Below are 26,209 nucleotides of genomic sequence, written 5' to 3'. Positions count from 1 at the left end.
TCCAGTGATTTTGTAATTTTCTTCCAGTGATTTGACCCAATAATACCATTGATTAGAACGAATAATTCCTGTGATTTTGACATTTTCTTCCAGTGATTTGGATTAATAATACCATTGATTAGAATGAATGATTCCTGTGAATTTGTAATTTTCTTCCAGTGATTTGGACCAATAATACCATTGATTAGAACGTATAATTCCTGTGATATTGAGGTGTTTGTGCCGCTTAGCTTAGTCATCCAGCGACCTCGTGCAAATTTTTGGACTAAAAATAGTATTGTGAGGTGTTCAGAATAGACTGGAAATTATGGTTATTGAGGTTAATAATACTATAGGATCAAAATTACCACGAAATTCTATGATTTAAGCTGTTTTTGAAAAAAAACACCCGAATCCAAAACACACCCGAATCCGCCAAAAAATTTTAAGGGAGGTTTTGCCAAAATGCGTCTGAATCCAAAACACGGCCGCAGAACTGAATCCAAAACCAAAACACAAAACCCGAAAAATTTCCGGTGCACATCTCTAATATACAGCTCTTATAATATTATACAAAGCATTGACACCGGTAATATACTATACAGGTTGAGTATCCTATATCCAAATATTCCGAAATACGGAATATTCCGAAATATGGACATTTTTGAGTGAGAGTGAGATAGTGAAACCTTTGTTTTTTGATGGCTCAATGTACACAAACTTTGTTTAATACACAAAGTTATTAAAAATATTTTATTAAATGACCTTCAGGCTGTGTGCATAAGGTGTATATGAAACATAAATGAATTGTGTGACTGTACACACACTTTGTTTAATGCACAAAGTTATAAAAAATATTGGCTAAAATTACCTTCAGGCTGTGTGTATAAGGGGTATATGTAACATAAATGCATTCTGTGCTTAGACTTGGGTTCCATCACCATGATATCTCATTATGGTATGCAATTATTCCAAAATACGGAAAAATCTGATATCCAAAATTCCTCTGGTCCCAAGCATTTTGGATAAGGGATACTCAACCTGTATATGTATTATACAGCTCTTATATTGTACACAGCACTGACACTGGTAATATACTGTATATGTATTATACAGCTCTTATTACATTATACACAGCACTGACACTGTTAATATGCTATATATGTGTTAAACAGCTCTTATTATATTATACACAGCATTGGCACCGGTAATATACTATATATGTATTATACAGCTCTTATTATATTATACACAGCACTGACACCAGTAATAATAGGATTTTGGTACTTACTGGAGTACTCTTGGGATATGGACGGTTCCGCAGGAACAAGGCACTGAATAAATTAAAATTTGGAACTGCTCCTCCCCTCCATATCCCAGAGTACCTCAGTGTTTTTTTACTGAGACGAACAGGAGCTATAGAGGGGTTGACAATGGAGAATTACATATAACAAAACGGACAACAATAAAGTTGACACATAACCTTACTGACAACTCACAGTTGACACCATAACCGATAGAACTTAATAATTTGAACCAGTCGGTGAGAGTGTGTTACCATAAGATTCTCTGAACTTACCACAAACCAGGTAAAACTGCTCTGGGTGGGCGTCCAGTGCCCCCTATGGATTCAAAGAAAAGGATTTACCTGGTAAGTACCAAAATCCTATTTTCTTATTCATCCACTAGGGGTCACTGGAGTACTCTTGGGACGTACCAAATTTTCCCCCGTGGGCGGGAGAGCTGTTTGGCACCTGTAACACTAGGCGGCCAAAAGCTAGATGCTGATGCCGCAAAAGTATCATACTTGTAAAAGCGCACAAACGTGTGCACTGAAGACCATGTAGCCGCACGGCAAAGCTGTGTCGTAGAAGCTCCACGACCATCTGCCCATGACGTTCCCACAGAACGTGGGGAATGAGCTGTTACTGATGTAGGTGGCTGTAACCTAGCATGAAGGTAAGCCTGACGTATGGTCAGTTTTATCCATCTGGATAAGGTCTGCTTAGAAGCTGGCCAACCCATCTTGGCAGCATCGTAGAGAACAAACAACGTATCCGTCTTACGAACTGTAGACGTTCGGGATACATAAACGCGTAGTGCGCGTACTACATCCAAGGTTCCAGAATCTCCTGTTAACACAGGAACTACTATTGGTTGATTGATGTGAAAAGAGGACACTACTTTTGGTAGGAAAGCGGGATTCGTCCGAAGTTCCGCTCTGTCATCATGAAACACTAAATACGGTGGCTTGCATGACAAGGCACCCAAATCTAAAACACGCCTTGCCGAAGCTAAGGCTAGGAGAAAAATTGTTTTCCAAGTGAGAAACTTAATATCCACTTGTTGTAAGGGTTCGAAATATAAAGACTGTAAGAAATCTAAAACCAGATTCAAGTCCCATGGCGCAGTAGGTGGAGTGAATGGAGGCTGTACTCTGAGGACACCTTGCAGAAAAGTGTGTACCGACGGCAATAGAGCCAATCTTCTTTGAAAGTAAATTGACAACGCAGATATCTGCACTTTTAGTGTGGATAAACACAGACCTCCATCTAACCCCATCTGTAGAAATAACAAAAGACGGGATAACTTGAAAGATGAAGTTGGAAACTTCCTAGCTTCACACCAACCTATATAGGCACGCCAAGTTCTGTAATAATGAGCTGCCGTAACCGGCTTCCTAGCTCGTAACATGGTTGGTATAACCGATTCTGGAATGCCCTCTCTTCTTAAGAGGGCTGTCTCAACAGCCACCCCGTCAAACGCAGCCGCGCTAAATCGGGGTAAAGGAACGGATCCTGTTGTAACAGGTCCGGACGTAGTGGGAGCGGCCAAGGATCGTCTGCAAGTAGTCCGCGGAGATCCGAGGACCAAGCTCTCCGAGGCCAATGAGGCGCCACTAGTATGACTGTGACAGACTCTCTTTTGATCCGTTTTAGCAACTGAGGGAGCAGCGGAAACGGTGGAAACAGATACACGAGGCTGTACGGCCACGTGATTGTGAGAGCATCCACCGCCACTGCCTTTGGATCTCTCGTTCTGGACACATACTGGGGCGTTTGGTGATTGTGGCGAGATGCCATCAGGTCCACTTGAGGGTAACCCCACCTCTGGACCAGCATGTGAAACACCTCTGGATTTAATGCCCATTCTCCTGGCTGAAAATCCCGACGGCTGAGATAATCCGCCTCCCAGTTGTCCACTCCCGGAATGAATACTGCCGACAATATCACTTGGTGATACTCGGCCCAATTGAGGATTCGAGCTACTTCCCGCATTGCCATGCGGCTTTTCGTTCCTCCTTGTTTGTTGATGTATGCGACCGGTGTCGCATTGCCTGACTGCACCTGAACAGTCTGAGCCCGAAGCATGTGCACTGCTTGTCGTAGTGCATTGTAAATTGCCCGGAGTTCCAGGACATTTATAGACAGCAATCTTTCGTGATCCGCCCAGAGACCCTGGAGCTGATAATTTGGAACTACAGCTCCCCAACCTCTGAGACTCGCGTCCGCCGTGAGAATTATCCAATTCCAGGAGCCGAACCATTTCCCTGCAGTTAGATTCTGTACTTTGAGCCACCAGAGTAGAGACACTCTGGCCCGAGGAGACAACCTCACCCTGCGGTGAATCTGCAGATGCGAGCCCAACCACTGTGCGAGCACATCCAGTTGAAAAGGACGTGAGTGAAGTCTTCCGAACTGAAGCGCTTCGAAAGCCGCCACCATTGTGCCTAAGAGGCGAATGCACAAATGAACCGAGATTGCGTGGCTTGAGCACTAATTGTACCAGATGACGAATGACCTGAACTTTCTGTTCTGGTAGGTAAATTCTTTGATTTGCCCTATCGAGAATCATACCTAGGAATTGAAGTCGTTGAGACGGAATTAGATGTGATTTCTTGAAATTGACAATCCAACCGTGGTGAACCAGTACATTGTATGTTAGCAACGCCTGTTGAAGGAGGATTTGTTGAGACGGAGACGGAGCTTTGATGAGCAAATCGTCTAAGTACGGAACTATTATCACTCCCAGGGATCTGAGATGAGCTATCATCACAGACATCACCTTGGTGAATACCCGAGGCGCTGACGAGAGGCCAAACGGTAAAGCCTGAAACTGGTAATGGTTCTGCCATATTGCAAACCGCAAGAACCTCTGATGAGGTGGCCAAATCGGAATGTGTAAGTACGCATCCTTGAGATCCAGTGCAATCATGAATTCCTGTGGCTCTAGACCTGCAAATACTGACCGCAGAGATTCCATCTTGAATCTGTAGTAAGTGACGTACTGATTGAGACCCTTTAAGTTCAATATTGGTCTGACCGAGCCATCCGGCTTTGGTACCACAAACAGACTGGAATAATAACCCTGACCCTGTTGGTGTACAGGGACCGGAATCAAAACTGCTGCATCGAGCAGAGACTGAATGGCAATCTGCAGAACCGCCTCCTGTCGTCCGACACAGGCAGTCCTGTCTTGAAAAACCGCATTGGCGGGAGACAGTCGAACTCTATTTTGTAACCTTTTAAGACTAAATTGCGGATCCACCCATCTGTGGACGTCTGAAGCCACGCCAACTGGAACGTCTGAAGGCGTGCTCCCACAATTGGAGATCCGAGATGGGCTGGGAGCCCGTCATGCTACTGGCTTGCCGGTGACCTTAGAGTCCTGACGAATGGTGTTGGTTTGTTGGAAATCACGTCCCCGACCTCGTCTACCAGGTGTGGCCGTTCCTCTGCCACGCCTGCGAAAGGACTGGGGTCTAAAGGATTTGAACGCAGGTCCAGAATACCTCCTTCTAGGTACTGTTGAAGGCAATGGCCTCCCGTGGCCTCAGAAATCCATTTGTCCAATTCAGGACCAAACAACTTCTCGCCACCGTAAGGTAACGCTTCTATACCTCTTTTGACCTCCGCCTCCGCTTGCCAAGAACGCAGCCAGAGCGCTCGTCGTGCTGTAACTAGCGATGATGAAAGGCGAGAAGTGAGCTGACAGACGTCAGTAGAAGCTGTACATAGATAGTCAGCAGCTTCCCAGATTTGATCAGCGAGAAGTATAAGGTGATCATCACTTAAGGCAGACTTGAGTTCTGTTATCCATACCATTAGCGCCTTAGTTACCCAAATGCCAACCAACCCAGGTCTAAGCAACACCCCTGCTGCTATATACATGGACTTTAGCATAGCTTCTATTTTACGATCTGAAGGGTCTTTAAGCGTAGAAGCAGTTGGTACTGGTATGGTTAATTTCTTTGTAAGTTTAGACACAGACGAATCCACCAATGGCGGATTCTCCCATGTAGCTGTTACAGACTCTGGAAACGGGTAACTAGACTTAAATCTGTGAGGTATAGCAAACCGTTTATCCGGATTCTTTCGTGTTTCTAGTAACATCTTATTAAGAGATTCCGAAACAGGAAAACACATTGGAGTTCTCTGTCGTTTAGTAAAGACGACCTCATCATTTGTCAGAGGCTCCTGTAAATTTCAGAGACTGATGCACCGCTCTGATGAGATTATCAATGCCCGGGCTGTCAAAATCGTCACCATCTGACTGCTGGTCTACTTCGCCCTCCTCACCCTCATCTTGCGCAGTGAGGTCTGGCATAGAATCATCAGAAAGCAACATAGCAGAAACCGGTAAATTATAAGACAAATTAAACTTATCCCTTCTACCTAAAGAGGATTTGGACTTTTGGTAAGGCTGAGACCCCTCCGGTAGTTCTAGAGGTCTCACCCTAGACTCCGATCTTGTCGCCTCCCGCTCTTGCCGAGTGGCGGCCAATTCTGATTGCAATCCAGCCAGGACATCTGCTAGCATAGCCCATGGAGGGTCCGGGGTTGAAATTGGCTTTGAACCCGGAGCAGAAATTGTATTTGTAGCAGAATTCACCAAACATACTGTACATGTGGTAGATCCATCCGGTAACACACTGTTACAGACCTTGCAGTGAAACTGCTTTTTAGTTTTTTTAGCTTTTGCTGGTGTCTTACTCATTATGCCGACAGACAATCCAAAATACAAAGACAGACAACTTGCGCGACTCAGTAAATAGCACTAAGGTGTCTCTATAAATATATATTTGGCCAAGTGCAGTGCACGCCAGCAATATGAAATCTGATCCCAAAATCCCCCTACAACCCTGCGCCTTCAATGGAGTAGAGATGTAGTACAGGAAATTCTGGAAACACAACAGGAAAAAACAGGAAGCATGGTTAAATATGCCCCCATGCTTACAGTATAACACAAAATGCAGACTTATAACTTATCCAAGCAGATTTAAATAAAAACATACATATGCTGTATTTAAACCTTTAGTGTAAGACCTACACTCCCATCTGCACCTATAAGTGAAACCTGTTAACAAAGGGCTTAATAGCCTATTCTAATAACATATGCAGCGCAGCTGCTGCTAAGACACACTTCTCCTCTTGCTGTGTGCTCCCCGTGCTCCGTGTACCGCTCTCTATTACACGGAGCCGGGAAGCGGGAGCCGGGGAGCGCGCTGCATAGAGCCGTGTAGCGGCCTATGCATGAAGAACGTGGCCGGCGCGGCTCAGTGAGCGCCGGGAGGCAGCGGTAATCAGGTAGCGGCGGCGGGCGCTGGAAGCAGCGGCGGGCGGCTCGCACACACACACACAGTGTCCCCACACAGCGGGGCGGTGCGTGAGCTGACCGCCCCATCCCAACATACCTGGACCCTGTGGTGAGGGCTATGACGGGGCTTCTTCTGTAAGCTCCGTCCAGCCTTTCCTGCAGGTAGTCCTGCACATGGTTGTGAGGGAGCTCTTTCAGAGAGGCCCGACACGCCACAGCTGCTTGTAGCAGCTTCCACTATCCCGGACCCACGCCTATTGGAAGGGGGGAAGGGATGTGGAACACTCGAAAAAAGAAAAAGAAAAAAAAAATCCAATAAGTGTGGATCAGCTCCACACAAGCCTTGCTACTGTGAGCACCGAAAAAACACTGAGGTACTCTGGGATATGGAGGGGAGGAGTAGTTCCAAATTTTAATTTATTCAGTGCCTTGTTCCTGCGGAACCGTCCATATCCCAAGAGTACTCCAGTGACCCCTAGTGGATGAAAAAGAAATACTATATACTGTATGTATTATACAGCTCTTATTATATTATACACAGCACTGACACCGGTAATATACTATATATGTATTATACAGCTCTTATATTGTACACAGCACTGACACTGGTAATATACTATATATGTATTATACAGCTCTTATTACATTATACACATCACTGACATCTGTAGGGTTGGGTACAAAATGCTGAAATGCTCGATGGGCAGATTCCTGCTGGTTACAATGGCGACAGATCCCGGTGAGTAGTCTAACCATAACTGTCCCCTATGGCAGCCTAACCCTCCCCCTCCCCCTAGTGCCTAACCCTAACTCTCCCCCTAGTGTCTAACCTCTGGGGGGAGATCCGGTAATATCTGTGTATTATACATCTCCTCTCTATTACACTATACACAGCGCAGACACCTCTGGGGGGAGATCCCAGTAATATCTGTGTATTATACATCTCCTCTCTATTACACTATACACAGCGCAGACACCTCTGGGGGGAGATCCCAGTAATATCTGTGTATTATACATCTCCTCTCTGTTACACTATACACAGCGCAGACACCTCTGGGGGGAGATCCCAGTAATATCTGTGTATTATACATCTCCTCTCTATTACACTATACACAGCTCAGACACCTCTGGGGGGAGATCCCAGTAATATCTGTGTATTATACATCTCTCTATTACATTATACACAGCGCAGACACCTCTGGGGGAGATCCCAGTAATATCTGTGTATTATACATCTACTCTCTATTACACTATACACAGCGCAGACACCTCTGGGGAGAGATACCGGTAATATCTGTGTATTATACATCTCCTCTCTATTACACTATACACAGCGCAGACACCTCTGGGGGGAGATCCCAGTAATATCTGTGTATTATACAGCTCCTCTCTATTACACTATACACAGCGCAGACACCTCTGGGGGGAGATCCCAGTAATATCTGTGTATTATTCATCTCCTCTCTATTACACTATACACAGCACAGACACCTCTGGGGGGAGATCCCAGTAATATCTGTGTATTATTCATCTCCTCTCTATTACACTATACACAGCGCAGACACCTCTGGGGGGAGATCCCAGTAATATCTGTGTATTATTCATCTCCTCTCTATTACATTATACACAGCGCAGACACCTCTGGGGGGAGATCCCGGTAATATCTGTGTATTATACAGCTCCTCTCTATTACACTATACACAGCGCAGACACCTCTGGGGGGAGATCCCAGTAATATCTGTGTATTATACATCTCCTCTCTATTACACTATACACAGCGCAGACACCTCTGGGGGGAGATCCCAGTAATATCTGTGTATTATACATCTTCTCTCTATTACACTATACACAGCGCAGACACCTCTGGGGGGAGATCCCAGTAATATCTGTGTATTATACATATCCTCTCTGTTACACTATACACAGCACAGACACCTCTGGGGGGAGATCCCGGTAATATCTGTGTATTATACATCTCCTCTCTATTACACTATACACAGCGCAGACACCTCTGGGGGGAGATCCCAGTAATATCTGTGTATTATACAACTCCTCTCTATTACACTATACACAGCACAGACACCTCTGGGGGGAGATCCCGGTAATATCTGTGTATTATACAACTCCTCTCTATTACACTATACACAGCGCAGACACCTCTGGGGAGAGATCCCGGTAATATCTGTGTATTATACATCTCCTCTCTATTACACTATACACAGCGCAGACACCTCTGGGGAGAGATCCAGGTAATATCTGTGTATTATACATCTCCTCTCTATTACACTATACACAGCGCAGACACCTCTGGGGGGAGATCCCAGTAATATCTGTGTATTATACATCTCCTCTCTATTACATTATACACAGCGCAGACACCTCTGGGGGGAGATCCCAGTAATATCTGTGTATTATACATCTCCTCTCTATTACACTATACACAGCGCAGACACCTCTGGGGGGAGATCCCAGTAATATCTGTGTATTATACATCTCTCTATTACATTATACACAGCGCAGACACCTCTGGGGGGAGATCCCAGTAATATCTGTGTATTATACATCTCCTCTCTATTACACTATACACAGCGCAGACACCTCTGGGGGAGATCCCAGTAATATCTGTGTATTTTACATCTCCTCTCTATTACACTATACACAGCACAGACACCTCTGGGGGGAGATCCCAGTAATATCTGTGTATTATACATCTCCTCTCTATTACACTATACACAGCGCAGACACCTCTGGGGGGAGATCCCAGTAATATCTGTGTATTATACAGCTCCTCTCTATTACACTATACACAGCGCAGACACCTCTGGGGGAGATCCCGGTAATATCTGCGTATTATACATCTCCTCTCTATTACACTATACACAGCGCAGACACCTCTGGGGGGAGATCCCGGTAATATCTGTGTATTATACAGCTCCTCTCTATTACACTATACACAGCGCAGACACCTCTGGGGGGAGATCCCGGTAATATCTGTGTATTATACAGCTCCTCTCTATTACACTATACACAGCGCAGACACCTCTGGGGGGAGATCCCGGTAATATCTGTGTATTATACAGCTCCTCTCTATTACACTATACACAGCGCAGACACCTCTGGGGGGAGATCCCGGTAATATCTGTGTATTATACATCTCCTCTCTATTACACTATACACAGCGCAGACACCTCTGGGGGAGATCCCGGTAATATCTGTGTATTATACATCTCCTCTCTATTACACTATACACAGCGCAGACACCTCTGGGGGGAGATCCCGGTAATATCTGTGTATTATACATCTCCTCTCTATTACACTGTACACAGCGCAGACACCTCTGGGGGGAGATCCCAGTAATATCTGTGTATTATACAGCTCCTCTCTATTACACTATACACAGTGCAGACACCTCTGGGGGGAGATCCCGGTAATATCTGTGTATTATTCATCTCCTCTCTATTACATTATACACAGCGCAGACACCTCTGGGGGGAGATCCCGGTAATATCTGTGTATTATACAGCTCCTCTCTATTACACTATACACAGCGCAGACACCTCTGGGGGGAGATCCCAGTAATATCTGTGTATTATACATCTCCTCTCTATTACACTATACACAGTGCAGACACCTCTGGGGGGAGATCCCAGTAATATCTGTGTATTATACATCTTCTCTCTATTACACTATACACAGCGCAGACACCTCTGGGGGGAGATCCCAGTAATATCTGTGTATTATACATATCCTCTCTGTTACACTATACACAGCACAGACTCCTCTGGGGGGAGATCCCGGTAATATCTGTGTATTATACATCTCCTCTCTATTACACTATACACAGCGCAGACACCTCTGGGGGGAGATCCCAGTAATATCTGTGTATTATACAACTCCTCTCTATTACACTATACACAGCGCAGACACCTCTGGGGGAGATCCCGGTAATATCTGTGTATTATACATATCCTCTCTGTTACACTATACACAGCGCAGACACCTCTGGGGGGAGATCCCAGTAATATCTGTGTATTATACAGCTCCTCTCTATTACAATATACACAGCACAGACACCTCTGGGGGGAGATCCCAGTAATATCTGTGTATTATACATCTCTCTATTACACTATACACAGCGCAGACACCTCTGGGGGAGATCCCGGTAATATCTGTGTATTATACATCTCCTCTCTGTTACACTATACACAGCGCAGACACCTCTGGGGGAGATCCCAGTAATATCTGTGTATTATACATCTCCTCTCTATTACACTATACACAGCGCAGACACCTCTGGGGGGAGATCCCAGTAATATCTGTGTATTATACATCTCCTCTCTATTACACTATACACAGCGCAGACACCTCTGGGGGAGATCACGGTAATATCTGTGTATTATACATCTCCTCTCTATTACACTATACACAGCGCAGACTCCTCTGGGGGCAGATCCCAGTAATATCTGTGTATTATACATCTCCTCTCTATTACAATATACACAGTGCAGACACCTCTGGGGGAGATCCCAGTAATAATAAGAATTTACTTACCGATAATTCTATTTCTCGGAGTCCGTAGTGGATGCTGGGGTTCCTGAAAGGACCATGGGGAATAGCGGCTCCGCAGGAGACAGGGCACAAAAGTAAAGCTTTTACAGGTCAGGTGGTGTGTACTGGCTCCTCCCCCTATGACCCTCCTCCAGACTCCAGTTAGGTACTGTGCCCGGACGAGCGTACACAATAAGGGAGGATTTTGAATCCCGGGTAAGACTCATACCAGCCACACCAATCACACCGTACAACTTGTGATCTAAACCCAGTTAACAGTATGATAACAGAGGAGCCTCTGAAAGATGGCTTCCTAAACAATAACCCGAATTAGTTAACAATAACTATGTACAAGTATTGCAGATAATCCGCACTTGGGATGGGCGCCCAGCATCCACTACGGACTCCGAGAAATAGAATTATCGGTAAGTAAATTCTTATTTTCTCTATCGTCCTAAGTGGATGCTGGGGTTCCTGAAAGGACCATGGGGATTATACCAAAGCTCCCAAACGGGCGGGAGAGTGCGGATGACTCTGCAGCACCGAATGAGAGAACTCCAGGTCCTCCTTTGCCAGGGTATCAAATTTGTAAAAATTTACAAACGTGTTCTCCCCTGACCACGTAGCTGCTCGGCAGAGTTGTAATGCCGAGACCCCTCGGGCAGCCGCCCAAGATGAGCCCACCTTCCTTGCGGAATGGGCCTTAACAGATTTAGGCTGTGGCAGGCCTGCCACAGAATGTACAAGTTGAATTTTGTTACAAATCCAACGAGCAATCGACTGCTTAGAAGCAGGTGCACCCAACTTGTTGGGTGCATACAGTATAAACAGCGAGTCAGATTTTCTGACTCCAGCCGTCCTTTAAATGTATATTTTTAAGGCTCTGACAACGTCCAACAACTTGGAGTCCTTCAAGTCGTCTGTAGCCGCAGGCACTACAATAGGCTGGTTCAGGTGAAACGCTGATACCACCTTAGGGAGAAAATGCGGACGCGTCCGCAGCTCTGCCCTATGTCGAATGGAAAATTAAATAAGGGCTTTTATAAAACAAAGCCGCCAGTTCAGATACTCTCCCGGCCGAAGCCAGGGCCAGTAACATAGTCACTTTCCATGTGAGATATTTCAAATCCACATTCTTTAGTGGTTCAAACCAATTGGATTTGAGGAAATCTAAAACTACATTTAGATCCCACGGTGCCACCTTAGGCACCACAGGAGGCTGTATATGCAGTACTCCTTTGATAAAAATCTGGACCTCAGGGACTGAGGCCAATTCTTTTTGGAAGAATATTGATAGGGCCGAAATTTGAACCTTAATAGATCCCAATTTGAGACCCATAGACAATCCTGATTGCAGGAAATGTAGGAAAACGACCCAGTTGAAATTCCTCCATCGGAGCACTCCGCTGCTCGCACCACGCAACATATTTTCGCCAAATACGGCGATAATGCTTCGCGGTGACTTCCTTCCTTGCCTTTATCAAGGTAGGAATGACTTCTTCTGGAATGCCTTTTCCTTTTAGGATCTGGCATTCAAACGCCATGCCGTCAAACGCAGCCGCGGTAAGTCTTGAAAAAGACAAGGACCCTGCTGAAGCAGGTCCCTTCTCAGAAGTAGAGGCCACGGATCGTCCGTGACCATCTCTTGAAGTTCCGGGTACCAAGTCCTTCTTGGCCAATCCGGAGCCACTAGTCTTACTCCTCTTTGCCGTATAATCCTCAATACCTTTGGTATGAGAGGCAGAGGAGGAAACACATATACCGACTGGTACACCCAAGGTGTTACCAGCGCGTCCACAGCTATTGCCTGCGGATCTCTTGACCTGGCGCAATACCTGTCCAGTGTTTTGTTGAGGCGAGACGCCATCATGTCCACCATTGGTTTTACCCAACGGTTTAATAGCATGTGGAAAACTTCTGGATGAAGTCCCCACTCTCCCGGGTGAAGGTCGTGTCTGCTGAGGAAGTCTGCTTCCCAGTTGTCCACGCCCGGGATGAATACTGCTGACAGTGCTATCACGTGATTCTCCGCCCAGCGAAGGATCCTGGCAGCTTCTGCCATTGCCCTCCTGCTTCTTGTGCCGCCCTGTCTGTTTACATGGGCGACTGCCGTGATGTTGTCCGACTGGATCAACACCGGTCTTCCTTGAAGCAGAGGTTCCGCCTGGCTGAGAGCATTGTAGATTGCTCTTAGTTCCAGAATGCTTATGTGAAGAGACTTTTTCAGGCTCGACCACACTCCCTGGAAATTTCTTCCCTGTGTGACTGCTCCCCAGCCTCTCAGGCTGGCATCCGTGGTCACCAGGATCCAATCCTGCATGCCGAATCTGCGGCCCTCCAATAGATGAGCCTCCTGCAACCACCACAGAAGGGATACCCTTGTCCTCGGCGACAGGGTTATCCGCAGGTGCATCTGAAGATGCGACCCTGACCATTTGTCCAACAGATCCCTTTGCATGGAATCTGCCGAAAGGGATTGCTTCGTAAGAAGCTACCATTTTTTCCCAGGACTCTTGTGCATTGATGTACAGACACCTTTCCTGGTTTTAGGAGGTTCCTGACCAGGTCAGATAACTCCTTGGCTTTTTCTTCGGGAAGAAAAACCTTTTTCTGAACTGTGTCCAGAATCATCCCCAGGAACAGCAGACGAGTTGTCGGCATTAATTGGGATTTTGGAATATTCAGAATCCATCCGTGCTGCTTTAGCACCTCTTGAGATAGTGCTAAACCCATCTCTAGCTGTTCTCTGGACCTTGCCCTTATTAGGAGATCGTCCAAGTATGGGATAATTAATACGCCTTTTCTTCGAAGAAGAAATATTATCTCGGCCATTACCTTTGTAAAGACCCGAGGTGCCGTGGACAAACCAAACGGCAGCGTCTGAAACTGATAGTGACAGTTTTGTACAACGAACCTGAGGTACCCCTGGTGTGAGGGGTAATTGGAACGTGGAGATACGCATCCTTGATGTCCAAGGATACCATAAAGTCCCCTTCTTCCAGGTTCGCTATCACTGCTCTGAGTGACTCCATCTTGAACTTGAACTTCTTTATGTACAGGTTCAAGGACTTCAGATTTAGAATAGGCCTTACCGAGCCATCCGGCTTCGGTACCACAAAAAGAGTGGAATAATACCCCTTCCCTTGTTGTAGAAGAGGTACCTTGACTATCACCTGCTGAGAATACAGCTTGTGAATGGCTTCCAAAACCGTCTCCCTTTCTGAGGGGGACGTTGGTAAAGCAGACTTCAGGAAACGGCGAGGTGGCTCTGTCTCTAATTTCAACCTGTACCCCTGAGATATTATCTGCAGGATCCAGGGATTTACCTGCGAGTGAGCCCACTGCGCGCTGTAATTCTTGAGACGACCGCCTACCGCCCCCGAGTCCGCTTGAGAAGCCCCAGCGTCATGCTGAGGCTTTTGTAGAAGCCGGGGAGGGCTTCTGTTCCTGGGAAGGAGCTGCCTGTTGCTGTCTCTTCCCTCGTCCTCTGCCTCGTGGCAGATATGAATAGCCCTTTGCTCTCTTATTTTTAAAGGAACGAAAGGGCTGCGGTTGAAAGGTCGGTGCCTTTTTCTGTTGGGGAGTGACTTGAGGTAGAAAGGTGGATTTCCCGGCCGTAGCCGTGGCCACCAAATCCGATAGACCGACCCCAAATAACTCCTCTACGCATCGCCTGTCCACTGTCGTGTCCATAAAGCTCTTCTGGCCGAAATGGACATAGCACTTACCCGTGATGCCAGTGTGCAGATATCTCTCTGTGCATCACGCATATAAAGAAATGCATCCTTTATTTGTTCTAACGACAGTAAAATATTGTCCCTGTCCAGGGTATCAATATTTTCGATCAGGGACTCTGACCAAACTACCCCAGCACTGCACATCCAGGCAGTCGCAATAGCTGGTCGTAGTATAACACCTGCATGTGTGTATATACCTTTTTGGATATTTTCCATCCTCCTATCTGATGGATCTTTAAGTGCGGCCGTCTCAGGAGAGGGTAACGCCACTTGTTTTGATAAGCGTGTTAGCGCTTTGTCCACCCTAGGAGGTGTTTCCCAGCGCTCCCTAACCTCTGGCGGGAAAGGGTATAAAGCCAATAACTTCTTTGAAATTAGCAGTTTTTTATCGGGGCACCCCACGCTTCATCACACACGTCATTTAATTCTTCTGATTCGGTAAAAACTACTGGTAGTTTTTTCACACCCCACATAATACCCTGTTTAGTGGTACCTGTAGTATCAGCTAAATGTAACATCTCCTTTATTGCCAAAATCATATAACGTGTGGCCCTACTGGAAAATACGGTTGATTCGTCACCTTCACCACCGGAATCAGTGCCTGTGTCTGGGTCTGTGTCGACCGACTGAGGCAAGGGGCGTTTTACAGCCCCTGACGGTGTTTGAGGCGCCTGGACAGGCACTAATTGAGTGTCCGGCCGCCTCATGTCGGCAAACGACTGCTTAAGCGAGTTGACGCTATCCCGTAATTCCACAAATAAAGGCATCCATTCTGGTGTCGACCCCCTAGGAGGTGACATCCTCATATTTGGCAATTGCTCCGCCTCCACACCAATAACGTCCTCATACATGTCGACACACACGTACCGACACACAGCAGACACACAGGGAATGCTCTATACGAAGACAGGACCCACTAGCCCTTTGGGGAGACAGAGGGAGAGTCTGCCAGCACACACCAAAAAGCGCTATATATGACAGGGATAGCCTTATGATTAAGTGCTCCCTTATAGCTGCTTTTATATTAATATATTGCCATTTATTTTGCCCCCCCTCTCTGTTATACCCTGTTTCTGTAGTGCAGTGCAGGGGAGAGACCTGGGAGCCTTCCTGACCAGCGGAGCTGTGACAGAAAATGGCGCCGTGTGCTGAGGAGATAGGCCCCGCCCCTTTTTCGGCGGGCTCGTCTCCCGCTATTTAGTACATTTAGGCAGGGGTAAATATCTCCATATAGCCTCTGGAGGCTATATGTGAGGTATTTTTAGCCTTTTTAAAGGTTTTCATTTGCCTCCCAGGGCGCCCCCCCCCCAGCGCCCTGCACCCTCAGTGACTGCCGTGTGAAGTGTGCTGAGAGGAAAATGGCGCACAGCTGCAGTGCTGTGCGCTACCTTAAGAAGACTGCAGGAGTCTTCAGCCGCCGATTCTGGACCTCTTCTTGCTTCAGCATCTGTGAGGGGGCCGGCGGCGTGGCTCCGGTGACCATCCAGGCTGTACCTGTGATCGTCCCTCTGGAGCTTCATGTCCAGTAGCCAAGAAGCCAATCCATCCTGCACGCAGGTGAGTTCACTTCTTCTCCCCTCTGTCCCTCGTTGCAGTGATCCTGTTGCCAGCAGGAATCACTGTAAAATAAAAAACCTAAGCTAAACTCTCTAAGCAGCTCTTTATGAGAGCCACCTAGAATTGCACCCTTCTCGGCCGGGCACAAAAATCTAACTGGAGTCTGGAGGAGGGTCATAGGGGGAGGAGCCAGTACACACCACCTGACCTGTAAAAGCTTTACTTTTGTGCCCTGTCTCCTGCGGAGCCGCTATTCCCCATGGTCCTTTCAGGAACCCCAGCATCCACTTAGGACGATAGAGAAATATGTGTATTATACATCTCCTCTCTATTACATTATACACAGCACAGACACCTCTGGGGGAGATCCCAGTAATATCTGTGTTTTATACATCTCCTCTCTATTACATTATACACAGCACAGACACCTCTGGGGGGAGATCCCAGTAATATCTGTGTATTATACAGCACCTCTCTATTACACTATACACAGCGCAGAAACCTCTGGGGGAGATCCCAGTAATATCTGTGAATTATACATCTCCTCTCTATTACATTATACACAGCGCAGACACCTCTGGGGGAGATCCCAGTAATATCTGTGTATCATACATCTCCTCTCTATTACACTATACACAGCGCAGACACCTCTGGGGGGAGATCCCAGTAATATCTGTGTATTATACATCTCCTCTCTATTACATTATACACAGCGCAGACACCTCTGGGGGAGATCCCAGTAATATCTGTGTATTATACATCTCCTCTCTATTACATTATACACAGCGCAGACACCTCTGGGGGAGATCCCAGTAATATCTGTGTATTATACATCTCCTCTCTATTACATTATACACAGCGCAGACACCTCTGGGGGGAGATCCCAGTAATATCTGTGTATTATACATCTCCTCTCTATTACACTATACACAGCGCAGACACCTCTGGGGGAGATCCCAGTAATATCTGTGTATTATACATCTCCTCTCTATTACACTATACACAGCGCAGACACCTCTGGGGGAGATCCCAGTAATATCTGTGTTTTATACATCTCCTCTCTATTACACTATACACAGAGCAGACACCTCTGGGGGGAGATCTTAGTAATATCTGTGTATTATACAACTCCTCTCTATTACACTATACACAGCGCAGACACCTCTGGGGGGAGATCCCAGTAATATCTGTGTATTATACATCTCCTCTCTATTACACTATACACAGCGCAGACACCTCTGGGGGGAGATCCCAGTAATATCTGTGTATTATACATCTCCTCTCTATTACACTATACACAGCGCAGACACCTCTGGGGGGAGATCCCAGTAATACAGTATGTGTATTATGCAGCTCCCATTATATTATACACCGCACTGACACCAGTGATATACATGTATTATACAGCTCCTATAAATTATATTATACACAATGACTTACATTAGAACAGAAAGTACTATTGTAGACTCTGCTACAAAGTAATGAATGCATTGTGTAGACAATATAGGAAGTATATATGTGCAGACAATATATGAAGTGCTGCTGTCACACACAGGCACTATGAATGGGAAGGACTGTGACTTACATTGTCGGTAAGTGCCACGTTGCTGGTAGGTACTGCCAGAAGCATGCTGACTATATCCACGTGTCCATGCTCACAGGCACACATGAGCGCTGTGGAGCCGTCGTGATCCTGCACGTTCACATCCGCCCCACACTGCAGCAGAGCGCGCACCACATCCAGACGCCCGTGGCTGACCGCCAGCATCAGAGCTGTTTGCCCTGCCTGATATTTATAGGGAGAGAGACACTGGTTTTCATTCATTACACAGAAAAGGTGAGACTTTTAAAACAACTGCATTTCAATATTTAGTTGCAAGTCCAACTGTGTTCCCATCCTGCGCGTAACGCATGCATTGCAGGCTGCAAATAGCATACGAACTTATGGGCGACTTAGAGCCGTACACATCTCAGCCATTCCTTACAGCCGGTGAATGGGTGCTACAGGGAGAACCGTTCCATAGACAAGTGGCCAGAGCTGTGTACTATTCTGAGTCCCGCGCATGAACTGTCGTTACTAGTAATGAGTTATGTTCTAATCTGAGTCCCATGCATGTACTGTCATTACTAGTAAGGAGTTGTGTCCTATTCTGAATCCCGTGCATGCACTGTTACTAGTAGTAAATATAAAATTGGAGTTTCGAAAAAGAGTTTGGTTCAGTAATGGTTATATGGGGCAGTTTGCAGCATTACTCACTTTAAGCCACCTCCTAGGTAAGTATATTCTTGGAATGATCAAGCAATCTTAAGCCATCTTATACTAAAGGTATTTCATCCTCTGGGACTTTTATCTCTGTACTTATGTACGGCGGAACGGTTCATATACATAGCTCGGGGATACAACACAGCTTTGCTTTGGACACAACTATACTCAGAGAGTCATATCTCATGGTTAATACAATACACAATTTTGCCTGATGGTACATGGGAAAAAAGCCTGCTAGAAAGTAGAAAGACAAAGAAATGCATTTAGCAAAAGTAGCTGGAGGACATGTACAAGTTGTACGATGGTGGAGTGCCCATTTTAGTATAATTACAAAGATATTACTCTATATATTGTTGATATGTCCTATTGGATTGGGATTGAAATGCCGGCGTTCGGGATGCCAGTGGTCAGAATACCGACCACAGTATCCCATTGGTGGGAATCCAGACAGGGTGAGGTAAGTATACTTACCTTGCTCCAATGTCCCCCTAACCCTCCCTTCCAGCAGCCTAAACCCACCCTCCCCCTGCAGCCTAACCCTAACTTTCCCAGAAGGTGCCTAAACCAAAACCCCCCTCCCGGCAGCCTTATCCTCCCTGGAGGTGCCTAAATCTACCCCCCCCCATCCCCACCCCAAACCCACAGCCTAACCCTAACACTCACCCACACCCACCCGCAGCTTACACGTCAGAGTGGCCAGCAGACACTCGTTCAGGATCCCGCTGTTTGGGATTCAGACACCGGGCTTGTGACCCTATTTGGTATGCCAGTGTCAGGATTTCGAGTAGTGTCGGGGATTCCGGCATCGGTATTTCGACAACCGGGATCCCGACCAGATCCCATCCTATTGGTATGGAATAATAAGCACCAGGGGAATGTGAAATGGAGTTGAGGCCAAAAGGTTTATGCTTAAGCAGGTTTGGAGGTTTATTCAGGATAACAGCGGTTGTCAGTGGTAACAGCGGTACCAGAGTGTAATACAGAGTGAGCGGTTATATTACCAGAGACTGCGGTGGCGGTGATGCTGATGACGATACCTGCAGTAAGACTTCCCTAGTGGACCATGTGCTACACGTCCAGGCAGTACATCAGTCATAGCCAGATGCTGCAGGGGTGCGGGGTTGTGCATGTGCAGTGAGGCTGCATTTAACTAACCACTTCACCGGACAAGGCTCTGGTATATGCACATACGTGAGCCCCTAGCCAGACTTGGGGGGAGATATATCAAGCCTTGGAGACAGATAAAGTAGAGAAGTTGCCCAAACCAAACTCATTTTAAAAACTGTGCTAAGATAAATGACAGAAGCTGGTTGATTTGTTTGAGGTAACCTCTCTCACTTTCTCTCACTCCAAGCCTTGATATATTTCCCCTTCGGGCTATAAGTACCAGCTGTCAAAAATTAAATAATAGTTTAAAAGTTTATAACAAATGCAAAAACTATGAAGAATAAAACAATTTCAAAAACATTTTAAACATTGTAAAAATGTAAACCTTGCTGCCAGTGTGGAGTACCATTGTCTGTAGCCGGCTTCTGACCCCAGTAACCTCTTATCGCCCGACAAAAACAGATGGAAAGGCTTTTTCCCCCCTTGATAACAGCCCTAGGTCAGAGTTCTGCTATACCAGGCCAAATCTGCTGCAGGAAGGGTGGGTTAGTGGGTAAGTACGCACCTGGCTGGCTCTGCAGTTGACGTCTCCCAGACACAGCATCTGTGTAACGGTATCTATGTCCTCGCTGGAGCGGAAAGCTGCCAAAGCTGTGAGCATGAGTGGGGTGAAGCCGGCCTTATTCTGTCTATTCACATCACACAGGCCTGGCAGAGAGATAGAGACAGAGGAGGGGTGAGAGCAGGCACTTAGGATGTTGTGAAACTAACAGAGATGGGAGTAGAGAACGCAAAGATGATCATTAAAGAACAACAAAAGAATGACAAGACAAATCACAGAAATAAAAAGCAGAGGGAATATCATTATTATTAACCTTCATCAATATCATACGTGACTGCTTTTCCTACTTTGCTCCTGGGGGGATACATAGACGAGATAGGAAATGATTCAGTAGTCTTGACCAGATGATGGGATTGATGACACAATTCACTGTTTACTGAGGTGGGTGGGGCATGAGTACGCATTTCACATCATGGGCTCACGCATTTTGCAGCAGGTAAATACTTTCCTGGACTCCAGGAAACTGCTTATCTGCCACAGAGTGCGTAGGGGCATAATATGAGACTACAGACATTCCATGAAAGCGGGCAACTATTATTTATATGTGATCAATATATTAAGCCAGTGATGCGCAAAAGGCAGCCCTCCAAGCTTTCACCTGCGCTCTCAGGGGGATTTCCAATTAGCCCCGGTAATTTACCAGGGCTAATTGTCCCGCCAGGGGATATCCCATTACTCCCGATGAGCCAGCACGAGCGGTGGCTTATCGGGAGTTACCTGATGCTGCACCGGGTACCGGGTGCCGGCTGCTAACAGCTCCCTGTGCAGCGCTGCTCCTCCGGCTCCACCCGGTCACATGGCCGCTAGCCGTCATGTGACTGCTGTCAGGGGCAGGGAAGAGGGAGGGTGTGGTCATTTGTTGCCCCGGCTTCCCTGCCGGGGGTCACAGTGCCGAGTGCCATGCCTACAGTCCCAGCCTGCTGCTGCAGCAGGCATGGGACGCTGCAGGTTGTCCCAGTCATCGGGGACTTTGTTTCGCCTGCTTCAGGTAGGCAAAACCAAATCCCCAGAAACAGCCCCTGTTTTCGTGCGAAAATGGGGCTGTTTCTACCAAAAACACACAGGTTTCACTGAACCTGTGTGTTTTCGGGAGAAAGGGCATTTTTTTTTTTTTTACAGGCGATCAGTCTGGATATATATAGTGCGGCAGATGCTCAATTAGCTTAGTGATATCATTCAGGTGCTTGAAAGGGAGGGGTATTTCTAAACAAGAAAAAAGGCATTTTGTTTCCCCCAGCACCCTGAATGATAACAGTAACCAGATTTAAATCCCACACAATATTAGAATTCAGAGATCTCGGATAGCCTGTAAAAAAATATCGGGAAACATCAGAAAAAATTGCTCGCACCCGATGTTTTACCGGGGCTAACAGGATATCCCCCTTATTTTCTTTCTGCTTTAGTGTCACAGATTTGTTTGACTTGGCTGTAGGGAGATGTATTGTAGCCGGCAGAGTGGAACAAAGTGACCAGACCACGGAGTGCTGCAGTTAGGAGGAGAGTGACTGGGTCACGGGGAGCAGCAGTTATTTCGATATGGAGTAGTTACCGCCGGTGAGCTGCAGCACTGCAGACCAGAGAGCCAGAGTGTCCCCTCTGGGGAGCTGTACACAGCTATTTGATTTCATTAAAATATTTTCCCGCTATAATATTGCTATAAATTGTGAGTCACACTATAAACAGAGGGCACTCCGGTGTGCGGTGCACTATTAATAGGGAAAACTTCTGTGTGTGGCACATTGTAAAAAGGGGGCACGTCTGTGTGCGATGCACTCTTAATAGGGAGCATAGGGCCTTAGAATCTTAATCCGGCCTAGGGGCAGATGTACTAATCCTTGGAGAGTGATAAAGCAGAGGGAGGTAAGCTACCAACCAATCAGCTCCCAACTGCCATTTTTTTCAAACACAGCCTATAACATGACAGTTGGGAGCTGATTGGCTGATACTTTATCTCCCTCCCTAGTGTGGTGTGACATTCACACATTATCAACATCATCTCACTAAATGATATTTCATGGTATTTTAAGTTCAACTGTACAGAATGGAAATTAATACTTGGCAACACCTTAAGTAACCCCCCTCAAAGTTGAGGGTTCTGTTCACAGCATGCCACATTAATAGGGCGTCACGCACTCTTACCAGTGTCCAGTAGCTGCCTGACCACAGTGAAGTTGGACTGGGACACAGCATAGTGCACTGCGGTGTTCCCTTTTACGTCGGCCATGTTCACAATGGCCTCCAGTAGCCGCGGAGACATCGCACGGAAGACATTTAAATGGTGGCGGATGATTGCTGGGTCCACCTCCTTCTGCCGCAGGATTTTCATCCACTCCTGCAGGACGGCGGCACGTGCTGCTGCCTGGACACAAATCTGCCACAGTCACATTATCAAGACAGAAAGCAGAGCGCGACCACACTTATATTTCTTAGTAGCTAGAACACGCCAACTTTATAATCCCAACATGCAGTAAACAACTGCCTCGGGGGTGAAGGCACCATCTCTCCCCATTCATCAGGTATCAAACAACCGACAAGGGGCCTGATTCAGGTTCCGAAGGAGTAGCTGCGAATGCAGCAAAGTCCTGGTGTTCGGTACATAGCCCATGCGCTGGATCCGTACTGTGGTGGTCATTCCGAGTTGTTCGCTCGTTAGTTTTTTTTCCGCAACGGAGCGATTAGTTGCAAACTGCGCATGCGCAATGTTCGCAGTGCGCCTGCGCTATGTAAATTAGCACAAAAGTTAGGTATTTTACTCACGGCCTAACGAAGATTTTTCATCGTTCTGGTGATCGTAGTGTGATTGACAGGAAGTGGGTGTTTCTGGGCGGAAAACTGTCCGTTTTATGGGAGTGTGCGGAAAAATGCTGGCGTTTCTGGGAAAAACGCGGGAGTGTCTGAAGAAACGGGGGAGTGTCTGGGCGAACGCTGAGAGTGTTTGTGATGTCAAACCAGGAACGAAACTGACTGAACTGATCGCAGTGTAGGAGTAAGTCTGGAGCTACTCAGAAACTGCTAAGAAGTGTCTATTCGCAATCCTGCTAATCTTTCGTTCGCAATTCTGCAATGTTAAGATACACTCCCAGTAGGCGGCGGCTTAGCGTGTGCAATGCTGCTAAAAGCAGCTAGCGAGCGAACAACTCGGAATGAGGGCCAGTGTATGTGCAGCACGGCACTGCGATGTAGCATGCAGATCGGCAGCAGACTGTCAGTGCTTGACAGTCTGCCACCATTAGGTGCCGGAAAGGCAGTGATGACCTCAGTTTCCCAAAACGGAGGCATGTCGCTGCCATTGTGGGGGAGGGAAGAGGCCAGGATCTCCGTTGGAGGATGGAGATTTCCAGGCCTCTGTTGTATATGCGGTCGCAGAGAAGGCTGTGACTTATGCAAAGTGTCTTCAATGTTTGCCCCGGTATGGTCTGCTATTATGGAACTAAAAGTACCAGCATGCCCTGCCAGCCAATAGATCCTTTTGTTTTGGAAGCATCTGGTTTGCTGGTACTTGCTGTTCTGCAGCACCTGGCAAGCCATTGGTTGTCTAAGCCTGGCATGAAATATTCTCCTTACCTTCTCGGTATCTGTAAGTGCAGGTGGGTCGTCAAGAGACTTCTGTAGAGCCACGCAGCCGGAAATCAGTACATTGCTGAGCTCCACCCTGTATTATAATAACATGGTCGCATTGTTTTAGATGGTGGAATGGTCTATAGTTTCCATATGATGTATTTCACCAAATGAGACACCCAATACATTGTGTTATACAGGTTAAAACTACCCTCCCCCCCCCCGCTACCCCCTCCCCTCCCCTTCCCACACACACTTTGTTGTCAAATTCCTCACTAATCTGGTTATTTGGTGACTGGACATTACAATATCATGTGCTGTTCAAAATGGAGGATTTTCTATATTTCGTCATTATTAAACAGTGCAGAAACATGATGTTGAGTGATTGCCTTGCAGTCTCATAGTTAACAGAAAAGCTCTTTGCAGGTGCATTAGCATGCAGGGGTGTGGTCTGTGATTTCACAATTGATTTAATCTGACATGTTAAGCTTTGCTATTTGAGATTTCCCATTCGCAAACCGAAGACAAATTCCTAGTATACGCAAGTATACCTGGCCAATAAAGCTGATTCTGATTCTGATTTAGCTATTATCGGCATAAGAGCTGTGGGATATGTCTTCACTTCCTGTGGTGACATCTCCAGGGAATACTCCACTACACTTTATAAAGTTGCAGTTGAGAGACTGTATATTACCTTCATGATTTCCATGTGATAGTTTAAACTTTTGGGTTCAGTTGCTAGGCAGCAGGAAGTGTTACCTGGGGGCTGGACTAGTAGGCGGGGAGCTGGCAGTTGGGGCCTCTGCCGGCTTGTTTATCTCTATTTCTTTGGCCTGGCTGCTGGATGCAAGCTGCAGTTGGGATTCCGCCTGGTTTAGAGCCTCGCTGGCCTCATGATATTCACTCTCTGTGCTCTCACTGTCAGATGGATTTTCCATAGTTCCAGAGTCCTCTGAGGATGCAGAATCCATACTAAATGGGAAAGTTATGGTAGCCATATTAGTGAAGTTTGATAGTGAGTAAACAATTGGGATCATAAAGAGTCATAAGTAAATGGAGAACTGTATTCCTAGAATGTCACTCACTCTCCATTCACTCCGGAAAACTGAGAAGCTTTCATTTCTTGTTCATCCTGTGTGATTCTTTTAGTAGATTTCACAAACAAGTCTGAAATACACCAATAAACCAAAAAAGTGACAATTGGACCCATATTATTAGACTCTATATAAAAGGATCCTTTATTGAAGACATAAGAGAGACTGACACAGGGGGCATGCATGAGGAAGTCAAAATGACGAGCCACAGATCTTAAGACTTTGCATCCGGATCAGTGACACAACGGGCACATTTCTGGTCTGTTGTGCCTATGGTGGTCATTCCGAGTTGATCGCAGCCAGCAACTTTTTGCTGCTGCTGCGATCAACTAGTACACGCCTATGGGGGAGTGTATTTTAGCTTAGCAGGGCTGCGATCGCTTGTGCAGCCCTGCTAAGCTAAAAAAATGTCAAGCAAAAGTAGACTAGCCCTATACCTACTTACCCTGTGCGACGTTCTCTGCGATGCTGGAGCCGGCTTTAACGTCAGACATCCGCCCTCCGTTCTGCTGGACACGCCTGCGTTTTACTCACCACTCCCCGAAAACGTCTCCAAACAGTCCGGATCCACCCTGGAATGCCTTCTTCCTGTCAATCTTCTTTGCGGTCGGCTCTGCGACTGCTTCCCTCGTCAGCCGCGACGTAACCCGGCGACCCCTGTCGCCGGGCAATGTCGTGCACTCGCACTGCTGCCGCCGCGCATGCACATTCCGCACCCGTTCGCACCTCAGTGATAAACCTCTGCGTGCGAACAGGTCGGAATGACCCCCAATGTGTACAGATGCAGATGCAATACAACACAAGATATATATATATATATATATATATATATAATACTCCAAATCAATGCTCCGCAAAAGATGCCTCCAATCCCCACAACGTCGTCTAGCCAACAACCCCCCTACACACACTCACACACACACACACACACCTAAATCATCAACCCCAAACAGTGGGCAAGTGATGTCACAAAATAGCAATTTATCTTCTGGGTCCATAGGGAGTCCACAGGGATACCATGGGGTGTAGGTTGTTGGAGAGGATCGGGCACCAAACACAGTGTGCCGCTAGCCATATCTCCTCTTACAAGAGGCTGTCTCCTTTTTCACATATGCATACTAGTGCCACAGGAAACAACTAAAAA

The 26,209-nt window shown here is 46.6% G+C and overlaps 1 protein-coding gene across 2 annotated transcripts in view; it reads right to left on the bottom strand.

Moving 5' to 3' along the window:
* Positions 1–26,209, bottom strand: part of KANK2 (KN motif and ankyrin repeat domains 2) — a 142,824-nt gene that overhangs the window by 14,243 nt on the left and 102,372 nt on the right. Inside the window, exons 7-12 of one of the 2 annotated variants that reach the window (XM_063931281.1) lie at positions 25,057–25,138; positions 24,731–24,943; positions 23,978–24,065; positions 22,553–22,784; positions 20,357–20,499; positions 18,004–18,204 (exon numbers count right to left, since the gene is read on the bottom strand). In XM_063931281.1, the coding sequence (XP_063787351.1) occupies positions 18,004–18,204; positions 20,357–20,499; positions 22,553–22,784; positions 23,978–24,065; positions 24,731–24,943; positions 25,057–25,138 (959 nt within the window). The remainder of the gene's footprint in view (positions 1–18,003; positions 18,205–20,356; positions 20,500–22,552; positions 22,785–23,977; positions 24,066–24,730; positions 24,944–25,056; positions 25,139–26,209) is intronic. The other variant, XM_063931282.1, reaches the window with a different exon arrangement.

This window comes from Pseudophryne corroboree, chromosome 6 (genome assembly GCF_028390025.1).
Source record: "Pseudophryne corroboree isolate aPseCor3 chromosome 6, aPseCor3.hap2, whole genome shotgun sequence".
Taxonomy (NCBI): Eukaryota; Metazoa; Chordata; class Amphibia; order Anura; family Myobatrachidae; genus Pseudophryne; species Pseudophryne corroboree.
This window is presented reverse-complemented; position numbering and strand designations above follow the sequence as displayed.